This window comes from Psammomys obesus, unplaced genomic scaffold (genome assembly GCF_907164565.1).
Source record: "Psammomys obesus unplaced genomic scaffold, mPsaObe1.curated_primary_1811, whole genome shotgun sequence".
Classification (NCBI taxonomy): Eukaryota; Metazoa; Chordata; class Mammalia; order Rodentia; family Muridae; genus Psammomys; species Psammomys obesus.
The window spans coordinates 14033512-14061293 of record NW_026585644.1 but is presented as its reverse complement, the minus strand read 5'-3'; the positions used below and the strand labels follow the sequence as shown (position 1 = coordinate 14061293).

The following is a 27782-nucleotide window of genomic DNA, read 5'->3' as shown; positions in this document are numbered from 1 at the left end:
CTTTCTTTCTTTCTTTCTTTCTTTCTTTCTTTCTTTCTTTCTTTCTTATTTAGAGGTTTTGGTAGAACTATTATGATTTTAAAAATAAGAATTCCAGTGTCATCTGAACTGGGCTAAATTTATAATGAAGGGGACAGAGGATTCCACGCTTTAGTTTTCTATGGTCTGCCTCCTCAGGCATCTGCAGATGTTTCTGAAAAAATAAATAAAAACAAACAAACAAAAATAAATGAAGGGTTGGTGTATTCACAGGTAAACCTCACAGGAGTGATAGGTGGACTAAGGGCTGGAGAAGAATGAAATGCTGCTGCTGTTTGCACACACAATGATTATACATGTGTGGAAGCCATTTCCATATCATGACTGTGTACACGTGTGCAAGTACATACGTGTACTGTGACCTTCCAAACAGACAGAAAGGCATTATTGTTTGAGTCTCGTCTTGCTTTCTCAGGAGAGTTTGCTAAAACACACATTTCTACCCTGTCCCACAGTTCCCATTTTGTGCTTTTAGCTGTGACCCAGAATTCCCTTCTGAAAGTCTCCAGATGCTACCTCTACCACTGATTCTGCTACTGACTGGGGACACTGCAGGAACTTTATAAAGAACAGCCTTTCCTGTGGCTCCAGGCAGCCCTCCCTGAATAAATGAGTATTCATTCAGGAAGAATATAGCTCTGTCATGTGTCTTCATGTCCTTGAACTTGGGGCTCACCTTGGATTTGGTTTCTCTTTCCTCTGTAAGATGACGGAGTCTAAGCCTGTCCCAATGTGTCCAGGAGGTATGGACATGTAGACTGAGTTGTCAGCCTGCTCCAATCCCCTTGAGCATGTCCATTTCAGCTCTTTCCCTGTGCTGTGGTCATCAGAAAAAAAAATATACAAGTGTACAAGGATAAATATCTGTCCTTCTAGTTGGGTATCCTCCAACATTTATCTTGGCTTTCAAGGTCCCATTTCTGCAATATTAAGTGTGTTGCAAGGTCTGTGGAGTGAGCTTTTCATCTCAGCCACCCTTTACCAGTTCTAGAGTTTCACTTTGGTCCATGGTGGTTTCGGTCTGTTGGTTAAGAACCCTAGTTTGTTGCAGAGGGGACCCTCTGACCCTCTTAGCATCAGGCTGAGATTGGCAGTCCTTGAGTGCTTATGCACAAGTTGTGAAATTGCCTCCTGAGCTTGCACCAGCTTTGTCTAGCGGGAATGCATGGTGACTAAGATGCAGTGACACAAGGAAACAAGAAACAACTCAGAGAACACCTTATCCAACTCTGCTTGTCAACGGTACTTAGATTTCAGTATGTGATCCCTGGTGTGCAGTTACACCACTTGGCCATGGACCAAATGCTCAGAGCGAGCTTTCTGTCCTTAGGACCAGAGGATTGGTGGCCCCAGCGCTAGACTAGGGAGAGTGTCTTTCATAGCTTTTTCCTTATTCTGCCTAGGTTTCATCTTAACTTAGCGATCTCTTAGCCCTCATAGTTGCTTCCGAGAGATTCACACACATTGTCTATCCTTCTGTCTTTTGAAATGGAATTTGATGGAGAGCTGGAGTTCAAGATAGTGTGTGTGTGTGTGTGTGTGTGTGTGTGTATTCCCAAGTTGAGCTTGTTCTCTTTATTATGAGTAGTGATGTACAGCTCGACTTCCACAACGTACTGTCTGTCCAACGCTTACATCAGGTCAGAGCTTCCCCGTGTCTGAGATCATACTAGAGCCTAAGCAGATTTCATTTCCTATCAACAGCTGGCCCATTTGGGTCCATCCTTTCCACAGAACTTTCACTGTGCCCCACCCTCTCTCCTGAGTCTTCACATCTCTCACTGGATGCTCTGTGAAATAAAAATCTCACTTCAGTGAAAACATGTATGTCAGTGCAGAAGAGGGCTGGCTAGGGCAAGGACAGGGCCCCCAGTAAAATCTTAGGAAAAAGTGAGAGGAGGCCATGATCTGGAGACTGGAATGAAGCTGTGCTACTTTGGAAGCAGAAAAGGCAGGCAACCTTGACTTTCCCACCACCGGGAGAACTTGACCATGGCATGGAAAAAGTTCTGGGAAGGACCACATCCCTTTGCTAGCTCCTCAGCATTTCAGGTCAGAGGATATTCTAGGAAAGACAATCTCTCATTGCTCTGGCTTTGTGTTGTCCCAGGGTTCCTGTTCTTTCCCAAGGCTGACAGCAGAGTTCTCCATACTGGGTGGATTAACCGGAAGTGCACAGCTGCTGGTGGAGGCTGCACCCCTAATCAGGGAACCCACCTCACTTGAACTCCTCCTCCTTCCTGGTAGATTTGTGACCTTCAGTAGCTGTCCCCCACCATCCTTGCATATCTGTCTCCCTGCTTCCCTTCTCATGAGGATGTCAGTTGTGTTGGGCCGGGATCCACCTTTTAACTTGATCTCCTATGGAAAGACCTCATCTTTACACACAGCCACACCCTGAGACACATGAACTCTGGGCTAACAACCTACAACAACATCTCTGTCAAAGCTGGAGAAAGGAATTCTAATTTTCTAAGATGACCTATGAAAGGTGTGGGCTTCTGTTCATTACTCAGTGACATTCACACGTGTAAATTTAGGTGCTTTTTAAAAAAAAAATTATTTGCATGTGCGCGTGTGCGCCTGTGTGACATTGTGTACCTGTGGAAGTTAGAGGAAAACTTGTGGGAGTCACTCCTCCCCCTCCACAATGTGGGTCCCTTGTCAGGATTGGTGGCAAGTGCCTTTACCCTTGAGCCATCTCACTAGCCTATACATTTACTTTTCAGCTCAAGCTAGAGATGAACTTCCTGGGAAGAGTGAGGCAGATGTCCACACATTCTCACTGCCTAGCTGTCCAGAGACCTTTGACCTGACTCTGTCCTGGGTATGGGCTTGTCATACTGTGTGTGTGTGTGTGGTCAGAATCTTCCCTTACTTGCTCTGAGCTCAGCGCTATCGGGCTCAGAGACTGCCTTTTGCTTCAGCATCCCAAAGTCTGTTCTTTTTCTCTCTGGCTTGTGTGCTGCGTATATATGTGCCCTTTCCCAGGGAAAATGAGAACCAGTTTTAATACTTTAATATAAGCGAACACGGCATGTGTACTTGTTTGGAAACACCAGTCTGCAGTTTGTATATAGGATGTCCTTCTTTCCCCAATGTCCTGCTGAGGTGGCTTTATACTTTGGGATGGCCAGCTAAAATTCATGGAGGTAAATAACACTGTGGGCTGGGCCCCTACCTGTGTTTCAGCCATGTTCTTCTGGCGAATGCTGAACTGTTTTGTATTCACAGCAGGTGTGACACCTTGAATCTATACAGATCTATCTGTTTGTGTTATCCTGAGACTTTCTGAAAGTACACTGTTCAGTGGGCTTGGCCAAGGGTGGAATGCGTAGGGCATTCATTCCTGTGATTTTTTTATGTTTATTTTATTTTATTTTTTTATCTCCCCAGATTAAGTGTAATGTTGGTCCTTAACTCAGCAGAATATTCCTGCAGTGAGAGAGTTCACCCAGAAGGGTGGCCTGTGTGGTGTAATTTTTTAAATGTCTTTTCATCTTGAAGTCATTTGTTTAGGGAGAACAGCTGTGCGTTTTCTGTCAGTAAAATACATTTCCTATCTCTTTACAGAGATCTTCGGTTCAACAGAATCAGAGAGATCCAGCCTGGGGCATTCAGGAGGCTGAGGAACTTGAACACACTGTAAGTTAGAATATTTAGTTGGTAGCCCGTGTAGAAAAAAAGAAGAGGGTTGTACTGTGCACGTCTGGGTAGATGTCAAGTGCTGTGGCCATCCCCCAATTGCCACAGTTGGTGGGGGTGGCTGAGGGAAGGCAGGATGGTGCAAACCCACCTGCCCTTTGTGTAGAGACAGCACACAGAACCCTGGGGCCTCAGCTGTGTTTCAGCCACATTCTTGCTGCTGAATGCTGAAGCGTTTCTGTGTTTGCAGCAGTGTTCTGCGCTCACTCGGGTTTCCTGAAGGACTCGGCCCGCTTCAGCCCCCACACCTTCGCTGGCTGAGTTGACCTCAGAGGTTGCGTTCCTTCACCTCTTCCCTGTATGGCTGAGGAGTGCAGTCATATCCTGAGCTCCCTGGCTGCATGCAGGCTGGGCTCTAGAGCCGTTGAATAATGCCTTGGAGCTTTGATCCCCCAGAGCAACGGGGAGCCACAGCAGACTCCAGGCTCTTTGAAGTACCTTAAGCACAGCAGGAAGCTACTTCTAGGGGTGTGGGGATAAGTTATCACTCAAGTCCCTAAGGGCAGAGAGGGAGGTGGCTCTGCTCAGCTCCTCACCCTGTGGAAGAACCCCAGAGACATATGTCCTATACATCCATGATTGTGTTAAACTGACCCTTAGTCCTCCTGGAGGAGAGACTTTCACAGGTGGTGGGCTAAAGATGCACGCTCCTGTGTCAAGGAGAGAGGATTTACTTCTTTAATATGTATGATAGTGGAAGAAAGCTATCTGGTAACCATAGTAACTCGAGCTGGGATTTAATGGCTGCTGGCAGGAAGGTCTGTACTTCATCATTCTCTGACCCTCAAGGCTACAGAAAGTATTTCTGTTTGGTTTACATCTGCTGGCATTTTTCTTTCATAGGCTTCTCAACAATAACCAGATCAAGAGGATTCCCAGCAGTGCATTTGAGGACCTGGAGAACTTAAAATACCTGTAAGTTAAGGGGCAGCTCTGTACCCCACAAGCATGTACTGTCTGTTCCTAGAGTATGTAAATGTAGAACCGAGGTTTGTCCTGTTTGTGAGTTACCGCAAAAACACCGTCCCCAAATGGTTTTATTTTTAGAAGGTGAGTGAAGTTCTAAAACATGTCATCAGTCTTTAAGTGATGGGTGAGGTGGGCTGAGTGGCGTGCACACGTGTACTGCCTGTGGCAGCTGTGGTCTGGGCTGTACGACTTTGCAGGTGGGAGGGGCAGTGTGCACAGCTTGCTTGGGCAGGCTCCTGGGGTACAGGCATCCCTAAATGCATTTTGTAGATAAGAGGCCTCAGCTGCTTTTCCAGCTGTAAGTGGGTTATGACTGTGAGTTACAGATTTCTTTGGAATGTCACTAATTCCTTTTAGTGTTTTCGTCTTCCTCATTTTGCCTCTTCTTTTTTATCTAGTTAAGTGTTTCTATAGTTAAGGTATTCATCTTTATCTTTTAAATCGCCTCCTGCTTGTTGAAGTCAGCTCTGAAGTTTAGAAAATCATCACTCTTCTAAAAATACTTAAAAAGCCAGGAGTGATGTTTGTGATTCTGGCACTTGAGAAGTTGAGACTAAAGGACCACCTTGAGTTTAAGGACAGCCTACTGTCACATAGGGATATTCTGTCTTATACTGGCTTAGTACCGTGTCCAGGAACTTACTGAGAATGAGAAGGATCGAGGAAAACACAGTGATTCCTATGGGTTGTGCTCAGTGTCCACTCGGGTCAGAAGAAGCACCTGCCACCTGCATTTAGGGAATGATTCTTTTAGGACTTAAATGATTTCCTAAAATGAGCCATTCTGTCAGTGATTTCTTTTCTCAGAAGTCCATACCACATTGCATATAAACAGCTCTAACTTAGGCTGATTTTTTTTTTTTAAGCCAAATCATTTTTTTTTTTTTCAGTGTGGATGTGTGTTATGACTTAGATTGTAGTGGACCTCCCTACAGCTCCTGTTTATTGAAATGTAATTTCCTCAGCCACAGCGCTGTGTGCAAGCTCTTTTCCCAGCTTCTGTGGCCTGCAATGCTGAATTTCAGCACTGCTCTTGAAGCCAGGAGGTCAGGCTTCTGCTCTTAAGCTTCCTTGTTAAACTTCCTGCTGTTGCTGCCCAAGTTCCACCAGGGAGCTTTGATTTCCTAGAAAGTAGATAGTGTCTGCTGGAGCCAGAACTAGGGCAGTGTGCATCTGTATTTTTAACTGTTTTATGTTTCGTTGAGTTTTTTTCTTGTGAGAATACACTCAGTATCAGGCAGTATGGGATACTGTTTTCCACAATGTCTCTTTAACCGTATCTCCTGGCCTTGCTCTGTGATTGCTTCTCTCCCCAGCAGCCATGCTCTGACTTCTCCTCTGCCTCCCACAGCAAGTCAGCTTAAAGTGGGGTCAGGACAGTTGGTCTCAGTAGGGACGGGTCACTCTGGGGACAGGCTGCTAGGAGTGGAGCCTAGTGCCCGTGCAGCTTTGTACAGGTCTGGCTGGCCTCATTCCCCAGATCCCTGGGATCTCCTTAGGGGAGCACTTTCTTGATCACCATAGTAATAGTATTTTAAGTGTTTAAAAATAATGTCTAAAGTTTAGTAATTATTTCAGCCTTTTGCCTTTTTGGTCAAAAAACATGTTTGGATTCTATGTAGTCCTTGTTTCCTGGACCTCTGTTGCTTTAGTGAGGCGCTGGCCATAGACTTCATTCCTATTTCCTGATGATAAGAACTCTTTCTCTGCTTGAGAAAGAGTTCATAGTGCAAGGACCAAACGTGTGAAATATATATATATATTTCTTAATATATATTAATATATAAATAATAATTTGTAATATGTATTATTTATAATATAATATTTATATATTATATATTGTGTATATATACATATACACTTAATAATTAAATAATAATTTATAATATATATTATTTATATATATTAAATGTGTATATATAATGTATATATACACATTATATATATGTGTGTGTATATATATATATTTTATATATATATACTTAATAATTAGAACATCAACCTTTTTTTATCCTATGGAAATAAATTGTGTTTCAGTGTCTTTAATTTTTGTTTTTAAACATTTTGTCTTATTTTGTTTGGTGGTACTGAGCATGGAATCCAGAGATTTGCCCCTGTACCTTTCTTTGAGCTGTATACCAAGCCCTACCCAAAATGTCTTTATAAACATACATTTTTATGTGTTAGTTGGCTATAGTTATTTTAGACAGCCTTCAGAAGGACCCCGTTTTCCTGCATTAGTAAAAGGCAATGTTTTTCAGTATTTTGCTTAAAGAAGTGGACACAGGGGACAGTGGTAACACAGACCTAGGAGCTTGACCTGTACCAGGCATTGACTAAAAAGCCTCACACACAATTATTTAACTCAGTGATCCTGTCCATTTAAGAAACTAGGGTGTAGCCAGGCGCAATGGAGCATGCCTGTAATCCCAGCACTCAGGGAGGCAGAGGCAGGAGGATCTCTGAGTTTGAGGCCAGCCTGGTCTATAGAGTGAGTCCAGGACAGCCAAGGCTACACAGAGAAACCAAAGAAAGAGTGGGGGGAACTAGGGTGCACAAAGGTTGAGTTTTTACTATGGGTGCGTGGCTTCAGAGAGTCTGGAGGACCAGTGCCTGACGTGGCTTTTGATGTAGGTGTTGGGCTATTGATGGGGACAAGCAGGTCCTGCATGGTTTACGTCTAAGTTTGTAGTTCTTTGGGGGTCTTCGTGATTTGCACTTTTGTGCAAATATAAACCACCTTTGGGGGGTTATAGCAATTAAAAGGAAGCAGGTTCAATCCCACGAGGTAGGGTCTTGCACAGATAATAGTGAATACAGTGAGTAATCTGATCCTGGACATGTCATACCACAAGAATTGAGGCAAAGAATTTTGCTTGTTTTTTTATTTTATTTCTCTTTTTCTTACACATCTTTGTTAGTTGGCATCCATGTCTTTTCAATTTAATTTTTTATGTTTTCAATGTTAGCACACAAAGTACTTGGCTTTATTATGATGTCTTCATACATATGTGTCATTATACTTTCTCATTTGTTCCCAGACTCCATTGCCCTCAGTGTGCCTTCTCTCCAACAGGTTCTATGCTTACCTCAGACTCCACTTCCTACCTCCATTACGGTGTCATACTCTGCTCTCATGACATGCTTTCTGGTTTTATTACACACACACACACACACACACACAGACACTGAAATACATGCATGCATGCACACACACACCAATCCCAGAGAGAGGGCAGGGAAGCCATCTCTTACCCAGGGTGGCTGCCGAGGACTAGGTTATAAGTCCACTGCAGGCCTGACATGTCCACATGTCACACTGAGGTAGTTCCAGCACACACACCATTCCAACAGAATGTTGATGAAGGACTCTGAATTAGGAATTTGGTGTAACGTTCATGGGTCATGAAATACAATTATTGTTTGTTTTAATTTCAACCGCTTAAAAATGTGAAGCCCTTTCTTAGATTGTAGGCAATTCCAAAACAGACCCTGTGGTACCCATGGCTCTTGGAAAGCATTGCATCTGCTGTATAAAGAATGGGGCGGGTGGGAGAGAAGTTCAAGACACCTCTAGACCCCCTGTTTTTCCAGAGCCGTGAAGGTGTATCTGTTTAGTAGAAAGTGCTGGTTATGATCTTATTACAATCAATGCTTTACATGTGTAGGGAAAGCATTGTATCTTCCCCAGACTCTGAAGCCGATGTCAGGACTTCAGTAGTCACAGCGGGAGAGAGAATCTGGGGAGCATTTGCTTTTGATCCTTGAGGTATAAGAGAAGTGACCATTGAGAGCGGCCTGGCACCTGCAGTGTAATGTTTTGTTTGCACCTTCATGCGGTCATTGCTTTTAAACCACTCTCCCCGTGTCAGCTCAGTTCCTTCCACCTGGAGTTGAGAGCTCGTGTGTGTGTGTGTGTGTGTGTGTGTGTGTGTGTGTGTGTGTGCGCGCTAATACTCCTCCATGTTTCTTGTTTCAGCTATTTGTACAAGAATGAGATCCAGTCAATTGACAGGCAAGCATTTAAGGGACTTGCCTCTCTAGAGCAACTGTAAGTGTCCCCCGTGCCATCTGCCTTATCGCCTCCCACAGGGAGGGATGACTGATTGCATGATGCATGTCCGTACTTCCTGGGGTGCAGGGAGGATGTGCATGACAAGGAGAAGCACCAGTGGGTGTTTTTCACCCACCTCTCCCACCTTGCTCCTCTGTGCTCACCCAAGAGCAGACATTGCTATGTTTCTTCTATGCATCAGACCCGGCCCCTGTTCACTGTTTCAGGAACAGGAATATAGCTTGCTTTCCTGTTGAACAGCAAGAACTTCGGTGTTCATATGGGGTGGAGACAGGCAAGCAAGCAAGCAGGAGCTAGATGGGCTGTTGTGATAGGGTGTCCGGAACGGGATGGGAGCCATGTTCATGGTCACATGCAGTCCCTGTCATGTGTCATTGCTTTGGAGAACATGAGCCTTACTCCCTATAGTTGTAGTTAATGGGTGGTGAGTGTGTCAAAATGTTCTCTCTTTAGCCATATGTGAGCTTGGACTCTGCTATGAAGTCTCTCATTGTGGGTCCACCACCACCACCACCACCACCACCTCCCAACCCCGGCATAAATGTGCCAGTATAAAGGATTTCTGGTTTGTGTGCCTTACTGAGTGCCTTTCACATAGTAAGCTGAGGCAAAATCCTTGTGGGATTTCAGGCTCTCTGGGCTTTGCAATTTCATGGATGGAAAACAAGTGTTGGATGTACTGCAGGACTAGCCCTGCACTTCAGCCCGGTGTCTGTCCCTGTGTTACTGTGGAGGTCTGGCACAGCTGGGTCAGGGTGGCAGCAGGTGGGACCTCGTGCTGCAGCAGCCCATGTGGTGCACCTATTTCCACATCAGTTGTCCAGTAGGCAGGTCTTGCATCCTAGGTATGGGACGTGAGCATGTTCAGGATGATGCTATTTGTAAGGTCCTGGGTAAATTGCTTCAGATAAATGAAACAGGGAATCTGGGTCATTGCAAAAACCCTGGGAACAGTCTAGAGACTTTACAGACCGAGTTTACAAAGGGACACAGGCCATTTTCATGCCGACACCATGGTGCTAACCTGGCAGTGAGTTCAGTGAAGGACCCCCCCCCCCAAGCCAGAGGAGCTAGGACCAAGTGAACTTGAGTGGCTTTCGTTGCCAGTGGGGCTTTCTGCTCGTCAGTGACAGGGAGAGGCATCCTGTGTCAGCTCAGAGTTTAGAAAACCCCAGGCTAGAGGAGACGAGTTGTTGCTGATGGGATATGGCCTTCTTTCTGAGATCTGAATGCTGTAGCAAGACCAGGGGACAAAGAACCCATTGCAGGCATGATCACAACATCAGGTCAGTGTGTCAAAAGCACTGAACACACCGACTCCCCATGCCTAGGATCCAGAGCCTTGGGCTCTCTCTGACTGGGAAGAGGGAGTTCCTGCTGGCCCTGCCTCAGACCCTCTCTGTCCTCTCCTGCACATGTTCTTGCCACTCAGCAGGGACAGTGGGAACTGTGAGGCCGTGAAAGCTTGAATGGAGAGGCCCTGGGCAAGCATGCCACAGGGGCCCCTTGTCATCCTTCTTAGCTCCACACACTGGATCAGAGTTAGCTGACTCAGCAATGGTGTCCTGTGTCCTTGAGGACTTACTCCCTGTCCTCCATTTTTCCAGCCATCCAGAGAAGGATGATGGTACCCAGAATCTACCTGGAGTCCTAGCAGTTCAGAGTTGTGCAAACTCTGACAACCACTATCCTTAGGGCTTCTTGGGTCAGGATGTCTGAGGCCCACCTGTTCAAATTTCACTGCATGCTAAAGGGACACCATGGAGCCCTCCCTCATGGGCTCTGTTGTACCCCTCTTGTCTTCTCTCTTGTTCTTCAAGCTTAGCTCAGGACTCCCCAGCAGCGTCTCAGTGTTGATGGTTCCCATGAGCTGCAGGGTTGAGGGACCATACAAAATACACATATCAGTCTCAGCTGCCTAGCACACACCAGGCACACATGATGGGGTGAGGATTCCTCTTTGGTCCTGTCTCCTTGGACATCCTTGGAGCAGATGCAGTGATGACAGTTATTGACCTTGATGCCATTTCTCCTTCTTGCTTGTCTTGCAAACACATCGTCATCTGGGAAGTGAGGGACACATACCTGCACCTGAGGAGGGCCATGGAGACCACAGTGCCATGTGCTTGAGGAAGGAAAGGTGAACTGTGGTCCTCAGAGATAAGGAGGCTCTGGACTGGTTCTGCCTGGGGAGATGCCAGGGAAGAAGGCCATAAGGGGACCCAAGAGAAACACTGCTCTCACAGTTAATGAAATGGGCTTGGAGAATAAGGCTTTCTATTGAGTTGTGGTAAAGAAGGTTGTATGTTGGCTCTGCTGCTTGTTTCTATCCTTGGCCCTCCATTGTACAGGAGTATCTGTTACCATGGCTACCTGGGTGGAGGCTTCTCTAGGCCATCAAGGTCTGAGTAAAGAACTTGATTGATGTTTTGTTGAACAAAAATGTCCCACCATCTTTCAAAAAGAGCAAACTAGCATTCAAGGGAATGAAATTAGTTATGCCCTAAATTACAAATTGTTTGAGCTACGAAGACATCTTAAATAGGAAGAAGAATGGACTCTGGGTGTTCTGTGTGACCTGAGGACCTCGGGGAAGTTCATCACCTCATGTGACTTAGAGATGCTTATCTCCTGCCTGGGTGCCTGGCTCTGTATCTGCAGCGTTCTTAGTCTCACATGGAAGCTTTGACAGTTTAGAGTGCTCGGGTCCTATGTGTGCACGTGGACGGGGCCCTGTCTGCTAGGTTGCTTTTGGTTCCTCCTTGTTACCTATCGCTGGGCATTTTATAGATGGATGTGAAGTGGCTGGGCCACCATCACGCCACTTGGGTTCATGGAGACCCAGGGCTTCTTAAGTCCTGAGGTGTCGTCTATGGGTCAGCCAGCCTGCCTGTTCTCACTTGTGCCTCCTCATCTCTACACTGTGCAGAGCACAGGGAAGTACCTAGTGACATATGGGTGTGAAGTGTGTGAAAACTTTGGAGCCAAAAATCTGGGTTGAAAAAGGTCAGTAAGTCATTCACGTTGGGCTGCTTTTTTCATCCCTCAGGTACCTGCACTTTAATCAGATAGAAACACTGGACCCAGAATCCTTCCAGCACCTGCCGAAGCTGGAGAGACTGTGAGTCCTGCTTCCCTTCTGTTTAACACTTCCATGATACTTTGGTGTAAAATCCATCCCTTGGCTAATAATCAGAAGTTGGGACTCCATATTCTGTGTCTAGGAATGGTAGTAAAATAGGAAAGAAATCCAATTATTTCTTGAACCAAAGCACATAGTGTTCTGCCCAGTTCATGAACCCCAAAAGACCAGGAATAAACAGACTCCGCTGTAAATACATGAGGTTCTTTTTATTGTAAATTACAAGCTGCATCTTGGGCCCACACCCCCCCACCGCCGAAGCAGTGGGAGCCAAGCACCCTTTGCTCAGGTTAGTTGGGTGATTTAAAGATTCTGGTCCATCCCAGCATGCCCAAGGCAGGGGCAATTCCTGCCTGGCAAGCATCTATTGGTCAAAATGCTACATTTTGAATTGATTGGCTATAGGAAGGTCCCCAGACCATAATGACCTGGTGTCCCTCCCTAGGGGGGATGGGCCAGTTTCCTAGCAACTGTATCTCTAGTGGGTGGGGAAAAATGCAGTAAGGCAGTCCTTCCCTTCAGGGCATTACTAGACTTCTCCACCAACATAGTTCAGGCCTTAATTAATAGCTGATTTTTAATCTTTTGGTCTCTCAATAGCTGTCAACTTTACTCATATTAAATAACTACAGTTGATAAGATATGTGACCTCTTGGGCTCATTTTCACATGTGTAGGAAGTCTTTATTTATTTATTTATTTATTTATTTTAATTAATTATTTTTTAACCAACTTTGTTCTGTTTTCTCTTTCCCCAGATTTTTACATAACAACCGTATCTCACACTTGGTTCCTGGGACATTCAGCCACTTGGAGTCCATGAAAAGGCTGTAAGTGTACATCCGGGTATCTGCATGCCTGCAGTGTCTGTGGGTGGCCCTCTCTCCTCATTCTCTCCTCTGGCCCTTTCTGTGGACTGGCCAAGTATCTCCAACTTCGAGAGAGCCTGAAGAGACATCTGTAAGCCAGGGAGTCAGGCCTGTTAAATCTATTTCAGTGTGATGAGGCAAGCAGACAACTCACCTGTGGCAGCAGGCTGATTCTTTAATAAGGATCTTGAGACAGTTGTTTTTTTAATTATGTTTAAATTCCCCCAATTAAGTTTTAATTGTAAGGTGCATATTTTACTGGCAAGAATGAAAGCCCATCCAGGGGGCATATGCATAGGTATGCCTCCAGTTCCCTTTTCTTAAAACTCATTTACTTGACAAACAAGCAAGCTGATGCCTACCCAGTTTTTAAAGGCCTCCAGAAGTAATCTTTATGTGCCTATTATAACGGAATTAAGATATTTTAATGCTAATGGAGTTAGCTAACAGCCTCGATTACTTTGATTTTTTTCTCCATGGCCTCAAGAGCACTTGCCCAGTTAAGAGGTTACTGGAATGTGTGGTGTCTATAGTGGACTCTAGGGCTCACGGGGGCTGGCTTCCTCTCCAAGTGAGCTATTGTTGCTTTATCGCCCATGACATAAAGACTTTCTTCATGAAAGAAATGATCAGGCAAAGTGAATTCACATCAGGGGTGGGAAGATAAGATGAAAACTCATCCCTTTGATGGATAAGAGGGAGGAAAACATTGCCAGATCAAAATGCCACAAAGAGCAACCCAGAAGAACCAGGGTGAAGGGTGGGGCAACCAGTGGACCAGCCTGCAAATGGATTTCCCCATTTACAGCCCTAGAAAGAGACAATTCTCTTTTAGAGGAAGTCCAGCCCTTCTGACCCTTTACATTCCTTCCTTTACATTGCTCAAACAGGAGCATCCTCGATTTGGAGATAAGGGCTAAGCCGATCAGAGTTGGTCTTGCCCTCAGTGGCCTCACTGAAATGACCACTTCCAAGGAACAGTCAAAATGGTATATGGACTTCTACCTCACTTGGCTGGCTAGGGTAGACTGGACCAGTATGTCATGCTGAATTGCCCATCCAGGCTCACTCACTGACCCTTTTGTCCTGTTCTGGCTGTAGGGTGTTGCTACACAAGTTGTTCAGGCTGGGTGCCCCAGCACATGATGGCTCTTACCCAAACCCTGTGCCCATATCATACCTGAGCCTGGGGTACCACATCTTGTTTGCCATATTTCCTCACATTTGGCATGCCTTGAGGCTCCAGAACCTGGAGTTTGGTCTGTCCAGGACAGGTCACTATCTCCTAACTCCTGGGTGTCTCCATGGCTTCTTCCTCCCACAGGAGACTGGACTCCAATGCCCTTCACTGTGACTGTGAAATCCTGTGGCTGGCAGATCTGCTGAAGACCTACGCCCAGTCTGGGAATGCACAAGCAGCAGCCACCTGCGAGTATCCCAGACGTATCCAAGGGCGCCCTGTGGCTACCATCACCCCAGAAGAGCTCAACTGCGGTGAGTGGGTCCCCGGGGCCCCGCTGAAGGACCAGTATGACCCCAGAAGTCTAGGCTTATCCCTATTGACATTCCAGAGGAAGGCTTGTCTTCCATCATGGAGAGCCAAAACCCTGGAAAGGCAGTATGTCATTTCTGTGGTGGCGTCTGTGCTGAGAGGTGTGCTTAGGGCTTACAGTATCACCTGGCCATGAGGAATCTGATTTGGGTCCCGACCTGTGTGAGCCTCATGTTTCTCTTTGGTGTTTGTTCCTCGCATGTAGAAAGGCCCAGGATCACCTCAGAGCCGCAGGATGCAGATGTCACTTCTGGGAACACAGTGTACTTCACTTGCAGGGCTGAGGGCAACCCCAAACCTGAGATCATCTGGCTTCGAAACAAGTGAGTTGTGTGTGGAGCAGAAATGTCACTGGAGTCCTGGGGGCCACACCAGGAGCCGCATGTTCTCCCATTGGGCTTCCCACCCTTGACAGACACCTTCCCTTATACGTAGGAAGATGTAAAGGATAGAAAGATTCACCATCTTTCCTCTTCCACACAGCAGCTGATGGAAGACTCTTTTGAGCATGATGAGTCCTTGGGAGAATGGTTTTCTCTTCCCTGGGATTCACTCCTGTTAGGGCATAGGTCCCTTTCCCCTGGTCGGCCACTGGCCTGGCAGCATTCTGGAACTTTCTTGCTCCATCATGTAGGAGCTGGGGAAGTACTATATGCCCATTCCTTCCCACTATTCTCTGGCTAGGGCCTCTGGCATTTGGCAAGTTGTTTGTAAGTTTTGGTCCTGAGCCAGGATGAGGGACTGCCTGGGGCTGGAGACAGCTGATGTGTTAGGTCCATATCTTGTTTGAGACCTGACTATGGGGCCTGTGATAAGTCTGCACAGGCCCCCCCTCATGGCTTCTGGAGTCATGTCCTGAATGAAGGAGCTTCTCTTCATTCTGCAGACAGGGTTGTGACAGCCTCACATCTGGCAGCAGTTGCTAATGGATGGCAGATGGCGTCATCTGCTTGCCAGCACTCTGGCCCAGTTGTGGGAGCATTCGTCTAGCTGGATCTGAGAGTTGGGTGTTCGGGTTAGCATGGGAAGGGGTGGGCACAGAGGGACATACATGGGTGGGGTTGGCCAAGCAGTGATGACTATGATGTGCTGTCAGAGGCCCAGGTGGGAATGAGGTCAAGGTGCCTGGGGATAGGATCCTTATGGGTCTGTGGGGACAGGAAACATTTTTAAGCTTATATTTTGAAGGTGGAATCTTGAGAGGGAAATCCTGAACACAAAACCATCATACAGTTGCCTCTTAAATCCATTTGTATGGAGAGGCATCTGCCCAGAGCAAGGACTGCCCTCATGGCCCAGCTCCCAGTGTGTTCATGCCAAGCCCAGTAGCTGAACTCAGTCTTGTGGAAGCAAAGAGGCCTCCTTGAGAACATCACTAGTTGAGTTTCGGAACAAAAAGTTCAGACAGTGACTGTCAAGTCATCCTTGTTCTAGCTGAGACTCAGATTCCAGAGCAAACACAAACCTCTTAAGTAAAGCTCCATTTATAGACTAAACAAATGGGAGAGCGACCACTCAGCATTTGAGAGAGGTCAGGGGCCCAGTGGGAGATGCATCAGAGTCATGAAGTGCTCAAGATTGTGCCGGGTCTTAAGGTGGTCACATTGATCTTGGATCCAAAGCTGTGCGAGGAAAAATGTGACATGCATCCAGCCATTTAGAAACCTCCATGTCACTGGTAGTTCTGGGGCTGATGAGATTTAAAATCCAGAACTGACAATGGGAGGTCTTCTAAAGTGTGAGAAGGTTGTATTAAGCAGTGGAGGAGTATAAATATGGTTCAAGATCTTCGTGCCTTCAGTTTATAAATGGGAGACTTGAAGCCTAAGTTAAAACTATAGAAATAAATATGACAGACCTTGAGTCAAAGTCCCAAGGCCTGATCTCTGGTGCCAGCTCTGTTTGCTGCTAAATGAGGTTCCCTGACATTCTTGCTGTTGACCCACCAGGGGTTCTGCCTTCTCGGGAGACTGAGTCAGAACATGCCCAGATGAATGAGCTAAGGAAGGAAGGCCAGACCAGAGGCTGTTTTGTTTGTTTGTTTCTTTGAGACAGGATGTCATCCATTCCAGGTTGGCTTCTAACTTGCTGTGTAGGGGAGGATGACCTTTAACTTCTGATCTTTCTGCCTCTACCTCTCAAGTACTGAGATTATAGATGTGGGAACCATGTCTGGCTTCTTGCTTTTAATTAAAACTTACATTTTTATATTAAAAAAAAAAAACCCCTGTAATTTGCAGAAATAAAGGGAAGTGTTTTATCTGCATTTTCCATTAGGGTAATGTTTGGAATTAGGACCACATTAAAGCATTTAGATTGGTCATGTAACAGAGAGCACATATTTGTACTTTTCTACACATGCCTGCTAAGTCAGAGTTGCTGAGGGGGCATATCTGGAAGGCTGTTGCTCTTCTCTGTGCCTGATGTATATTATCAGCATTCAGAGTGTCAGAGCCCACTGTAGGACCGAATCCTAGGAGAGGTGCATCCCCTTATGCTGTGGGCACACTGCTTTCTGTCCCTGTAGTAATGAGCTGAGCATGAAGACGGATTCTCGCTTAAACTTGCTGGACGATGGCACACTGATGATCCAGAACACACAGGAGGCAGATGAGGGCGTCTACCAGTGCATGGCTAAGAATGTGGCTGGAGAGGCAAAAACACAGGAGGTGACCCTCAGGTACTTGGGTTCTCCAGGTAAGTGGAGGGCATTGCATGTGAGGGTTACCATAACTTACCCACTTCCTCCTGTCTTTGAACTCCAGCTCAGGGCAGTCCGAGATGGTAAAGCTCCCATATCAAGTGGCGCACAAGACTTCTGAAGCATAGGGTCGTAGATCATTCTAAATTGCCCCAGGTCCATAGCTGCCCCCTGCAGAAAAGGGCATACACAGAAGCTCTGTGTTACTAACTGCCGCAAGCAAGAAATGGCCATGGGAATCTGGGGAGACTGGCCATGCCTTACTGCAGGTACCCGCATAACCACATCAAAACCGTGCTTCTGTCAGCCAGGTCTCCGTTGGCCAAGGGGTTCGATTACTTCAAAGAAAAATTTTAAATATTGATATTTATTTAAGGTATCCATGCCTAAGGTGCTAGCATATAACATTTAAGGTGCAAAAGGTCTGTCTAAATCAGAGGAAGACCTATTCTGTCAATGGTCTGTGTCCTCTGTTCTAGATAAAGGGACACCGTAACCCTTAGACACCAGATACCAGTGACATATGCAGTAGACCTTTACACTACCGGGGATAGCCTGGGTTCTGTGAAGCCTTCTTGCTGCCTTGGCTTTGTCTACAGGTTGCTAAGCATCTGGTTTTACTTAGCACCATATTTTTTGACTTTTGTGAAGCCAACATCATGGCAATGCACCCGATGCTGAGTTGTTTCTTGTTTGTTTAGATAGAAACAAACAAGAAAGAACAAAGATAAACTCTTTGTTCTTTATGGCTGTCTTGGTACATCCCAACATAAATAATTAAATATTACTAATTTAGAATGTCTAGGTGCTAAATCTCATTGGGAGGAAATCCAGCAGGGCATTGGGGCTAGAATAGAGCCCTTACGTAAGTAACATTCTGTTAAGTTGAGCCCCAGGCAGTTAACCTCTTTGCGGTAGATACTGCTGTCAGCCTCTGGAGAGAAGTAGGACCTGACTCCTGGTCACAGACAGTGGTGAACACTGTTGACAAGCAGCATAAACAGCCTCCAAGTTGGATTTGTAGTAGTTCAGCAGTGACGTGTGTTAGGGGACATAGGGAACAGGGCAGGCTTGGGGCAGAAGCTCACTGAGGAGAGATGCTGTGAACACAGGTCACTGGATCCTGGACAGCTCTCTGTGCACTGATGATTTGGAATTTAACTCCTTTCAGTATGAGTTACATTTCTTCTCCAAGCCAATGGCTTTATTTATTTAATGGCTGAACGTATTGGCGTAGCTGGCTCAGATATACACAGAGGGCCTCATCCAGAATATTGCTCAGCCTGGGCATCTCAGAAAGGGGCGAGCTTAGGAGTCTGCCGACCAAACCCCTTGGATCAAACATGGCCACTTCCCGTTCATCTAAAGTTCCTAACTTAACAGTTAACATTTTAAAGTGATTGACACTTTTTAAAAGAACATTTTATGTGACACTTGACGATTATGAAAGGTTCAAATTTCAGCGTCTGTAAACTAAGTCCTATTGGGACATTGCTGGCTGCCTTCTTGCTGTAGCAGCAGAGAGTTGGTGAGGAACAGTCACAAGCTGACGAGCTGTATCGTTGACCTGTGCAGAAAGCTTTGTAAACTCCTGTCGCAGACTCTGTGGCACCAGCCTGTAGTAAGAGGAACAAAGCCTGCATTTCCTGGCTAATACGCTTTTTTGTATTTTTGAAGTACCGTTATTGGGGCCATATACGTTGGGTAGCATTTTCCTAGGGAGTTAATCTTCTGAATATTAAGCTATTGGAATTAGTTTTTTCATCTTCCCAATGCAACTCTGGAAGTTTGTCTGTAGTACACAATGTGAGTGTGTGCGCACATGCCACAGCACGTGTGGAGACCAGATGACAACTTTGTGGAGTTGGTTGGTTCTTTTCTTCCACCAAGTGGGTGCCAGCGAGCTGAACTCAGGTTGTCAGACTTGGCAGCAAGTGCCTTTACTCACTGAGCCAACTTTCTGCTCCCTATTTTAGAAAAAGTTAAATGTATTCTTCAATCCTTTATTATAGTTATTTATTTATAGAGAGAGACAGAGAGGGGGGAGAGAGAACATACATGTAAAGCTCAGAGGACAAGTTATGGGAGTCTGGGAGTCAGTTTTCTCTTTCTGCTGTGTGGGGCCTGGGGGTTGACTTAGGTTGTCAGGCTGGATAGCAGGCGCCTTTACCTGCTGAGCAGTTTTGCTGACTTTCGAATGCATTGTTAAATTACCAAAGTCCTGTTACTTTGTTTATTATTCTCTTTAAGATAACCTGTCTCCGCTTATGTACTATTTTTGAGTTTTGTACTTTTAATCTGCAAGATACTTCTGCTGTTCACTCTTCCTTTGCCTTGCCTTCTGCCCTCCCTGTTTCCCAACCTGTCTTCCTCACCCCGTTGGGGTGAGGTTGGTACTGAACCCCTGAGGGTGCCAACCAGAGCCTCGATGAGATAAGAATTCTGTGTCTGGCCAGTCATATTCTAGGAGATAGATGGGAATTGCCTTTCTTTTTAGTTTTCCGCCTTATTCCTCTGGAGTCTAATCTTGTCCCATCTTATCTAAGGACAGGGGGTCGCAGATGCCCTCAAGAAGACCTGACTTTAGAATCGTTTTGAACTCTGAATAGTTTCACCGTCTCTTGTCTGCCAGTCAGATGAGCATGCTGCTGGTGAATTTTAAACACAACAAGATACTAAAAACATTTAGGAAAGCCACCCTCCTGCCTCTCCTTCACTTCATCCCTGTTCCTGTCCTTTGCTCAAACATCCATGTGCATTCCTGTTCCTTCTAGAGAGGCACGTGCACTAGAAGCCTATGTTCTCTCACTTCCGTGCAGGGGACTTCCTTGCTATTTTTCTTGGGTAGATCATTTAACCTCGTAGATGTGGTGACAATAACAAGTTAGTCTCTCAAGATCAAAATAAGGCAAATGATGTAGCCAAGGATTTACTTCCAGTAGTCCCATGCATGCTCAGGGCTAAATGGAAAAGTACATACAGGGAATACAAAGGTATTTCATGACTGTGTCAGGTTCCAGGATCTATCATTAATTTAACCAGCTATTTTTTTTAATGTTTTCATATTTTTATATACTTTCAGTTGTTTTTCAAAATTATTAGGTGCCAGAGGCCCATATCCCTTATTCAAAGCCTTTTGGACTAGCTGGCCTCTGAATTCCAGAAATCCAAGCTTTTGGTTGTTTGGCTTGGTTTTTGTTTTGGTTTTAAGAAGGGCAACATAGAACATAATTCATTTCCAGTTTACAGTCTGGGATGACGCAGACATGTCATAGCATCCAGGTGCTAATGTCCACGAGGAAAGCTGTTCATAGAGTCTCCATAAAGACTAGAAGTGCCTCATGCCACCTTTGTCAAATGTTGCAAACAATTGTTTGTTTATTTATCTATTTATCTATTTATTTATTTATTTATCTATCTATTTATCTATTTATTTTGGTTTTTTGGAGCTTTTTGGATTCCATGTTTATGGATAAGGGTTGTGGGCCAAAAATGGCACAAGGGTAAAACAACAACAACAACAAAAAAAACCAAACCAAAAAAATCGGTACATATTTCATGGTACAGGTTTAGAAAATCATGTAGATGAGTTCCAAAGAGTACAGTTTCCAACACCAAGGTGCACACAGCTTCCATTGCTGTGGCCTTGGCTGCCTGTCTCTAGGTAGGCTATGTGTGTCTACTGTGGCCTCACTATATGCAGAAACCTTCTCATGAAGCATATTAGCAAATGTGTGGATTTTCCAACAATTTCATGTGCCAGTAGAAACTGCCTCCAAGGTTTAATCAGGTTGCAGTGAGTTTGTAATGAAAAAAAGTAAAGGTTCTTCATAGAATTCAGAATGTGTCTAGGGGAAGAAAGGCAGCTCTCCCCCACAGTGGTCCCCAGGTTGCCTGCATTTGGTTGATCTGAGTGTGGGCACTAGTTTACTTTCTGCCTTTTTTTTTTTTTTAAATCCTTGTGTTCATGGGTGAATGTAGATACCTGTGTGGCACAGTGTGGAGACTAGAGGGCACTCCTGGCTGTTGGTCCATGCCTTGAACCTTGTTTGAGACAGGGTCTTTCGTTGGTCGTCACTCTGTATAATGAAGTAGCTAGCTGGTCAAACGAGAATCTGAGGATTCTCCTTCTGCCTCCCATCTTTCATGAGGAGTGCTAGGATTATAGGTTCTACCACATGTGTTGTGTATATGCTGGGCCTTAAACTGAGGCCCCCATGTTCAAATGCAAGTGTCTCATTCCCTACTTAGCCATTTCCTCAGCCCCATCTGCACATTTATTTGGAAAGGAAAGGCACCAAGAAAGGATGTGATTAAACGTTATTGGCTTTGCTTGTTTTGGAAACCAGTAGGGTGAATGAACAGCATGGACATCAAAAATAACCTGCAGACATCTTGTGAAGCTGTGAAAAATTAATTGGGAATTTTTGTTTGTGACAGCCCGACCCACTTTTGTGATCCAGCCACAGAACACAGAGGTACTGGTGGGTGAGAGTGTCACTCTAGAGTGCAGTGCCACAGGCCACCCTCTGCCACAGATCACCTGGACAAGAGGTGACCGTACACCCTTGCCAGTTGACCCTCGAGTGAATATCACTCCCTCTGGAGGACTGTACATACAGAACGTTGCCCAGAGTGACGGTGGGGAGTACACCTGCTTTGCGTCCAACAGTGTGGACAGCATCCATGCCACAGCCTTCATCATTGTCCAAGGTAAGCGCCCTGTGTGTCATCAGACTCTAGGCTTTGCATAGCTCCAACACCCCCTTGGCTTTACCCAGCCTGCACCATATCACACCTTCTGTGTGCCACTTAACTCAGCTCTTTCACTTTTCCTTGGTTTTTGAGACAAGGTCTTGCCAGCTGAGCCTGGCTTTGAACTTGTGACCCTTGCTTGGATTAAAGCGTAAACCACCATGCCTAGCTATTTTGATATGTGCGCATGGTTGTGTGAACACGCTCGTGCATATGCACATTTGTATGTGGGTGGGTGTGCGTATAAAAACCTGAGAGCAAATTTCACTTTGTCTTCAGTTTGGGAGCTTTTGGCTGTTTTGTTGTTGTTTTCCTTGAAACTGAGTCTCTCACTGCCCTGGAATTCACCACATAGGCTAGACTGACTAGCTAGGAAGCTTCAAGAACCCACCTCCCTAGCGCCAATGCATGCTTTATTTTGTGTGGCTTCTAGGGATTGAGCCATTTCTCCAGCTCTGCCTTACTTTTTAAAATCTATAAGAGCCTCTCTACCTGTCACACACGATTTGGACAGCTTCCTTTAGGAGAATAGGACTTTGAGGTTACAATGTTCAGAGCACCCAGGTGCTGGCATCTGTGAGTGTGGACATGAATGCACATGCTGACTCACTACCACTGTGACCTCAGGGTACACTCAGAGCACCACATACACACCAATTCACTCCCATTGTCCAGGCATCAGGTCCCTATCTGCTCACTCCAGACAAAGTATGGATATCGCCAGAGTCTATCTTGTTAAACAAATGAGTTTCACTGGGGTTCTTTACAGGAATATGGGTGAGCATAAATGGCAGCTGTATCTCCAGTGCCCACCCAAGTGTGGGTGACAGCTCACGAAAACAGGGAACCTGGAGTACATTGCACAGCTGCAGGCAGCTCAGCAGGTTAAAGAGTGTCCTTTGCTGTTGGCTCAGTTGGTCTGAGTTTTTTGCAGGCAGCTCGACTTCTTTTTGTTTGACCGGTCTCTGCTGCTTCAACACTGTTTGGCTGGTGTCTGCTTCTTCCAGGTGGCTGAGACAGTCTGAAAGCCTTCTCCCAGCAGAGTTAGTGTTTATATACTCTTGGGGAGGAAGAAGGCTAGTGAGTCTGGTCAGTTTTAGGGACTTCCTGAAGTACTGTAGTGTTCCCCTTCCTACTAGAACATCCTGTAGTTTTCATCTTCTTTTCCACATCTTATGTCTTAAGTTTCCCTTCAAGATGGAAGGATTTAATCTTGGAGGAACTGCTCAAGAGTACGTGGTACCCTTGTTAAAGTCCTTTTGCTGTGCTACTATTATGCAGTCACTTCACAGGGTTTTTTCTCTCAGTGTCACATTTGAAGTATTCTTCCTCCGCAGCCCTTCCTCAGTTCACTGTGACCCCTCAAAGCAGAGTGGTCATCGAAGGACAGACTGTGGATTTCCAGTGTGAGGCTAAGGGCTACCCTCAGCCAGTCATCGCCTGGACCAAGGGAGGTAAGATGTTATCCTGGGCCCTCCGCCTTCTCATCTATCTAGGACACAAGCTCTTGTCTCTGGGTCGGACAGAACCAGTATCTTTCCCAAAGGGGTGGGCTGTGGATGAGGCTGTAGGTATCTATAGAACCTGCCTTGCAGTGCTGCAAGGATGGTCACTGTAGACATCGTGGATTGATGCTGTCTTTGCAGAAGGACACAGGGTGCTTGTTGTGGCAACTGTGCAGTGGCTCAGTGTGTCAGAGTTTTCCAGTCCCTTGTAGAGTCCACTAAAACAGGGTTCACCTCCTGACTCCCAGAGCTGTCCACCCATTCTCATTTCTGCACTTGGAGTGTGATTGCTTAGCACTCAGTAAGTTCCTGGCTCCTGTGGTCTGATGGGAGCTCAATAGGTTAGATGAGATTGGAGCAAGGGCAGGTGCTAAGTCCATGAGGGAACCTAAGTAGGTCTCTAGTGTTCCTGCCCTGTAGCCTAGGCAGGGACCCTGGAGATGTCCTGCCACTTTGTCTTCAACTAAACGTCCACTGCATCCTCCCTCTGAGGAGCCCCAGTCAGGGCTACTGAGGTAGAGGCCAGCTGCACACCTCCTCTTGGTTGGCTAGGAAAGCTCCCTGGTGGAAAAGGCTTATCCACAAAAACATATGCCAGTATCCTCCCCTCTAAAGGGGGCTGGACTTCTGTGTAACCTGTGCCCACGCCTCCTTCCTCTCTGTTTCCCCAGGCATAGCTTGGGGTCAGCCTTACAGGCTCCCTAAGTCCTTGTCTTGTTCTTGCTCCCAGTTTTACCTTTTGCCTCTGTTCTCTGTTCCTTTCTATGATATTCCTGAGTGGATGATCAGCTGCTGTATCAGCCCTACATAGGGATGTTGAATAAGTGTCTGCTTACTGGAGCAGGAATGACCATTTGGTACCCGATCCAGGAGATTTAGCCTGGTGACACTGCCATCTTGAGAGATAACATTCTCTGTCTCCATCTGTCTTCTACCCTAACCCCAAAAGCCTCTATGTCTAGGTTGACTCGTGTCTTGCCCCACTTTGTAGGGAGCCAACTCTCAGTGGACAGGAGGCACCTGGTGCTGTCCTCGGGAACACTCAGGATCTCTGGGGTTGCCCTTCATGACCAGGGCCAGTATGAGTGCCAGGCTGTCAACATCATAGGCTCCCAGAAGGTCGTGGCCCACCTGACGGTACAGCCCAGAGGTAGGTGCTATTGACTTGGTGGATGTGTGCGTGCCTGTCTTCAGTGACAGACTTCCTGCAGCTGACATCAGCATGCAGCATCGGCATTGTATTTCTGGCTCTTCTGGTCTCTGTGTTATGTTTAGAACCCTGGCTCTTGTGTTCATGAGGGATTCACACAGATACTTAAATCACTTTCTTTGTTATAAAAACATTTGCTCATCTAATGCCGGCCTCGATGATGATGCAGACTTTGTTAGTGAGTTTATTAGGGCAGACAGCTGGATGTAGCCTGAGGCCCTTGAGGGTACCATGAACTTTATTTTGTCTCTTAGGCCCATAATACCACTGTGGGTTTTGTGGACTTCCCTTTCTGTACTAGGTTGGCAAACCCTGCGTGCTCAGATCCAGTTCCCCATTGAGGGTGTCCCACAATGGTCCCCATCAAGCCCCCTCTCCTGCCTGATGAGTTTTGAACATCAGGATCATTGTTCTGTCAGCAGGCCACACCACACTGCAAGCTGTTGCCTGCTGGTCCTAGGTGTGGGTGAGGGAGCTCAGACAGCCTGGCTTGCCTTTCGTCTCAGCCAACAGGACCTCAGTCCAGTTCACTTGCAGGGTCGGCCTGAGTGTGAGCTCTGCCCTTGTGAAGTGTTATGGTACATACAGATCTGGTGCTGCCTCATTCCCTGCATTTTCCTTCTAGTCACCCCGGTGTTTGCCAGCATTCCCAGTGACATGACTGTAGAGGTGGGCACCAATGTGCAGCTGCCCTGTAGTTCCCAGGGGGAACCAGAGCCAGCCATCACCTGGAACAAGGTAAGAGCTGGCACCTCACCCAGGCTCCTTCCGATGCAGGTAGTGTGATGTAGTAAGTGTGTGTTTAAATTACCGTGAAGGAAGTCATAGTAATAAAAATAATCAAAAGAAAATATCCTCCCCAGCATCCAAAGCTAGTGTGTAGTCCTTTACAGGTATACAGTTTCAAGGAGTGAGGCTGAGTTTTTGTTACTTATTTCTCTCTGCTCTTTATGTTTATCCCATGTTAGGCTGAAATCACTGTACACAAAGGCGCTTGCTAAGCCGATATAGTGACCTCACTACAGTCCTCACAGAGTGCCAGTTCTCAGGGCCCTCCAGCTCCCTCATTGCACACTCATCTTCTCCAGAGTGACACAGCCCTGGTCTGCATGTGGCTTACCAGTTCTGCTTCTGAATCACCCTCTCTCGGAAGGCATTCTGAGATGCCTGTTTCTCTGGGCGCTGTCCGCCATAGCTCTCTGCCTCCAATAATTAGCACGGGTATCCCTAATACAGCGGAGCTCATCTTTTGCACATGGCTCTCTTCTCAGCCAAGGACAGGTGTATAGAGGAGCTACTCCCCCTGAGTGGGTTTGAGCTTGGAGAGCTGTAATAAGCCTCCTTCCTTCCCGGGGAAGGTTGGGACAGACATAAACAGCCTGAGATAATTTTTTCATTCTAGTTTTAACAGTGGATGGAGGTTCCTGGCTCCCAGAAAAGCAACTTCTGTTTCCTATTCTCATTGCACTCCCCATTTTTATTGTTTTGCTTCAGGATGGTGTTCAGGTAACAGAAAGTGGGAAGTTTCATATTAGCCCCGAGGGATTCTTGACCATCAATGATGTCGGCACTGCTGACGCAGGTCGTTATGAATGTGTAGCCCGGAACACTATTGGATATGCCTCTGTCAGCATGGTGCTCAGTGTGAACGGTAAGATGTGTATGCCGAACACAAGGTGCTGTCTCAGAGGGCTTGGGGGATATACTCTCAGGCCTCTGTCTTCATCCTATAAGCATCCATCTAGGGTATGTGCTGGTTAGTTTTAGCTGTTATTGTGACACAATCTAGAATCACCTAGGAAGAGCATATTTAAGAATAGAGTTGGCTTGTCGACATGTCTGTGGGGGATGGTCTTAATTGTTAGTTAACGTAAAAAGACCAAGCTCACTGTGGGCAGCACCATTCCCCAGGCAAGGGATCACACAAGGGATCATGAACCACATAAGAGAGGAAGAAGGATGTGTTTATTTTCTCCCTGCTTTTGGTTGGATTTGGTGTTTTAAGTTCTTACCTGACTTTCCCCAGGATATTTGTTGCAGCACCAGAAAACAAATGAAAATAGGGTTTCACGATGATTCAGAGGACACAATATTTGGCCCTAACTTGGCCCATGGCTGGGATTTCCTTGGAGTACCTTCCCCTTCCTTTGGTTTTTCACAATTTTCAGGAGCTTTTTCATACCTGACAGTGCAATTTACAATGGTCTGTACAGGCATCCTGTGTCTCCCAGTTGGTCATGGCAACGTGCAGCCTGGGATGTTACTCATGCACGTTGACTATCCTTTCCTGGGGTAGTGGGTATCCAGTGTCAAGATTTCATCTCTGCATTCTCCCCTGCTTGCATTCTGACAGAGGGCTGTCTTGTTTCAGCTCTGGGGAAGAGGAAAAACACCAGCCCTGCTCAGTCACAGCAAGGGGAAGAAGCTGATGAGGGAGGTTTGGGTCTGGAGCTCAAGGGAGGGGTCAGGGCTGAGAATATTAATACCCCAGGACTGGGTGAGGTCACCCAGAAGAGCTTGTCTAAGACCACCACTGGCCATTCTGCCCTGGGGCATCCAGCCATCAGATGGGCTGAAAAAGGAAAAGTCAACAAAAAGATTATCTCTAAATGACCAATAAGGAGACCAGTAAGGAGGCAAGAGTGGTATGAAATAGACCTGTACCTGTCAGTCAACATGGGGAGAGAAAGTCAGAGTAGGCGAGAAGAGGAAGAAAGATGGTGAGTGTGGGCAAATAGAACACAATATGAACAAATGCACCAGAGACTGGAGGAAGCAGTGGAGTGGAGGTCTGCCTGAGCAGAGAAGTCTGTCCCAGCCATGCCATGTCCACCACAGAGGGCAGGTCATTCTAGCCACACATGGTCTGTCCCAGAGCAAGGGGGTTCACCCCACCATAAGTTCAGGTCTCTTCAGCTGTGGTCAGGCCTATGAGGATATGAAGGCGAGCTGACCATTGGGCTAAGATGACATAGTGTGGCAAGAGCCGCTTCAATAACTAAAAGATTGGTGATGGTTATTTGTGCGTGGCAGAGTCTCACTGCTATTTACTTCATGTGAGGGGAGAAAGGAACAAGCAGTGCGAGTCTCACTTGGTGGTGAGACTTGGTGGTGCCCGCTTTTATTGCCAGCACTTGGAAGAAGCAGCTAGAGCTCTGTGAGTTCCAGGACAGTCTGGTCTACATAGTGAATTCTAGTCCAGTCAGGGTCTGGCATAGATAGATAGATAGATAGATAGATAGATAGATAGATAGATAGATA

General features: G+C 46.2%; 1 protein-coding gene across 2 annotated transcripts in view; it reads left to right on the top strand.

Moving 5' to 3' along the window:
* Positions 1-27782, top strand: part of Pxdn (peroxidasin) — a 75858-nt gene that overhangs the window by 31273 nt on the left and 16803 nt on the right. Inside the window, exons 2-14 of one of the 2 annotated variants that reach the window (XM_055624859.1) lie at positions 3613-3684; positions 4588-4659; positions 8693-8764; positions 11838-11909; positions 12688-12759; positions 14123-14292; positions 14556-14673; positions 16878-17047; positions 21492-21764; positions 23144-23260; positions 24303-24461; positions 25147-25259; positions 26016-26172. In XM_055624859.1, coding sequence (XP_055480834.1) covers positions 3613-3684; positions 4588-4659; positions 8693-8764; positions 11838-11909; positions 12688-12759; positions 14123-14292; positions 14556-14673; positions 16878-17047; positions 21492-21764; positions 23144-23260; positions 24303-24461; positions 25147-25259; positions 26016-26172 — 1637 coding nt within the window. The remainder of the gene's footprint in view (positions 1-3612; positions 3685-4587; positions 4660-8692; positions 8765-11837; positions 11910-12687; positions 12760-14122; positions 14293-14555; positions 14674-16877; positions 17048-21491; positions 21765-23143; positions 23261-24302; positions 24462-25146; positions 25260-26015; positions 26173-27782) is intronic. The other variant, XM_055624868.1, reaches the window with a different exon arrangement.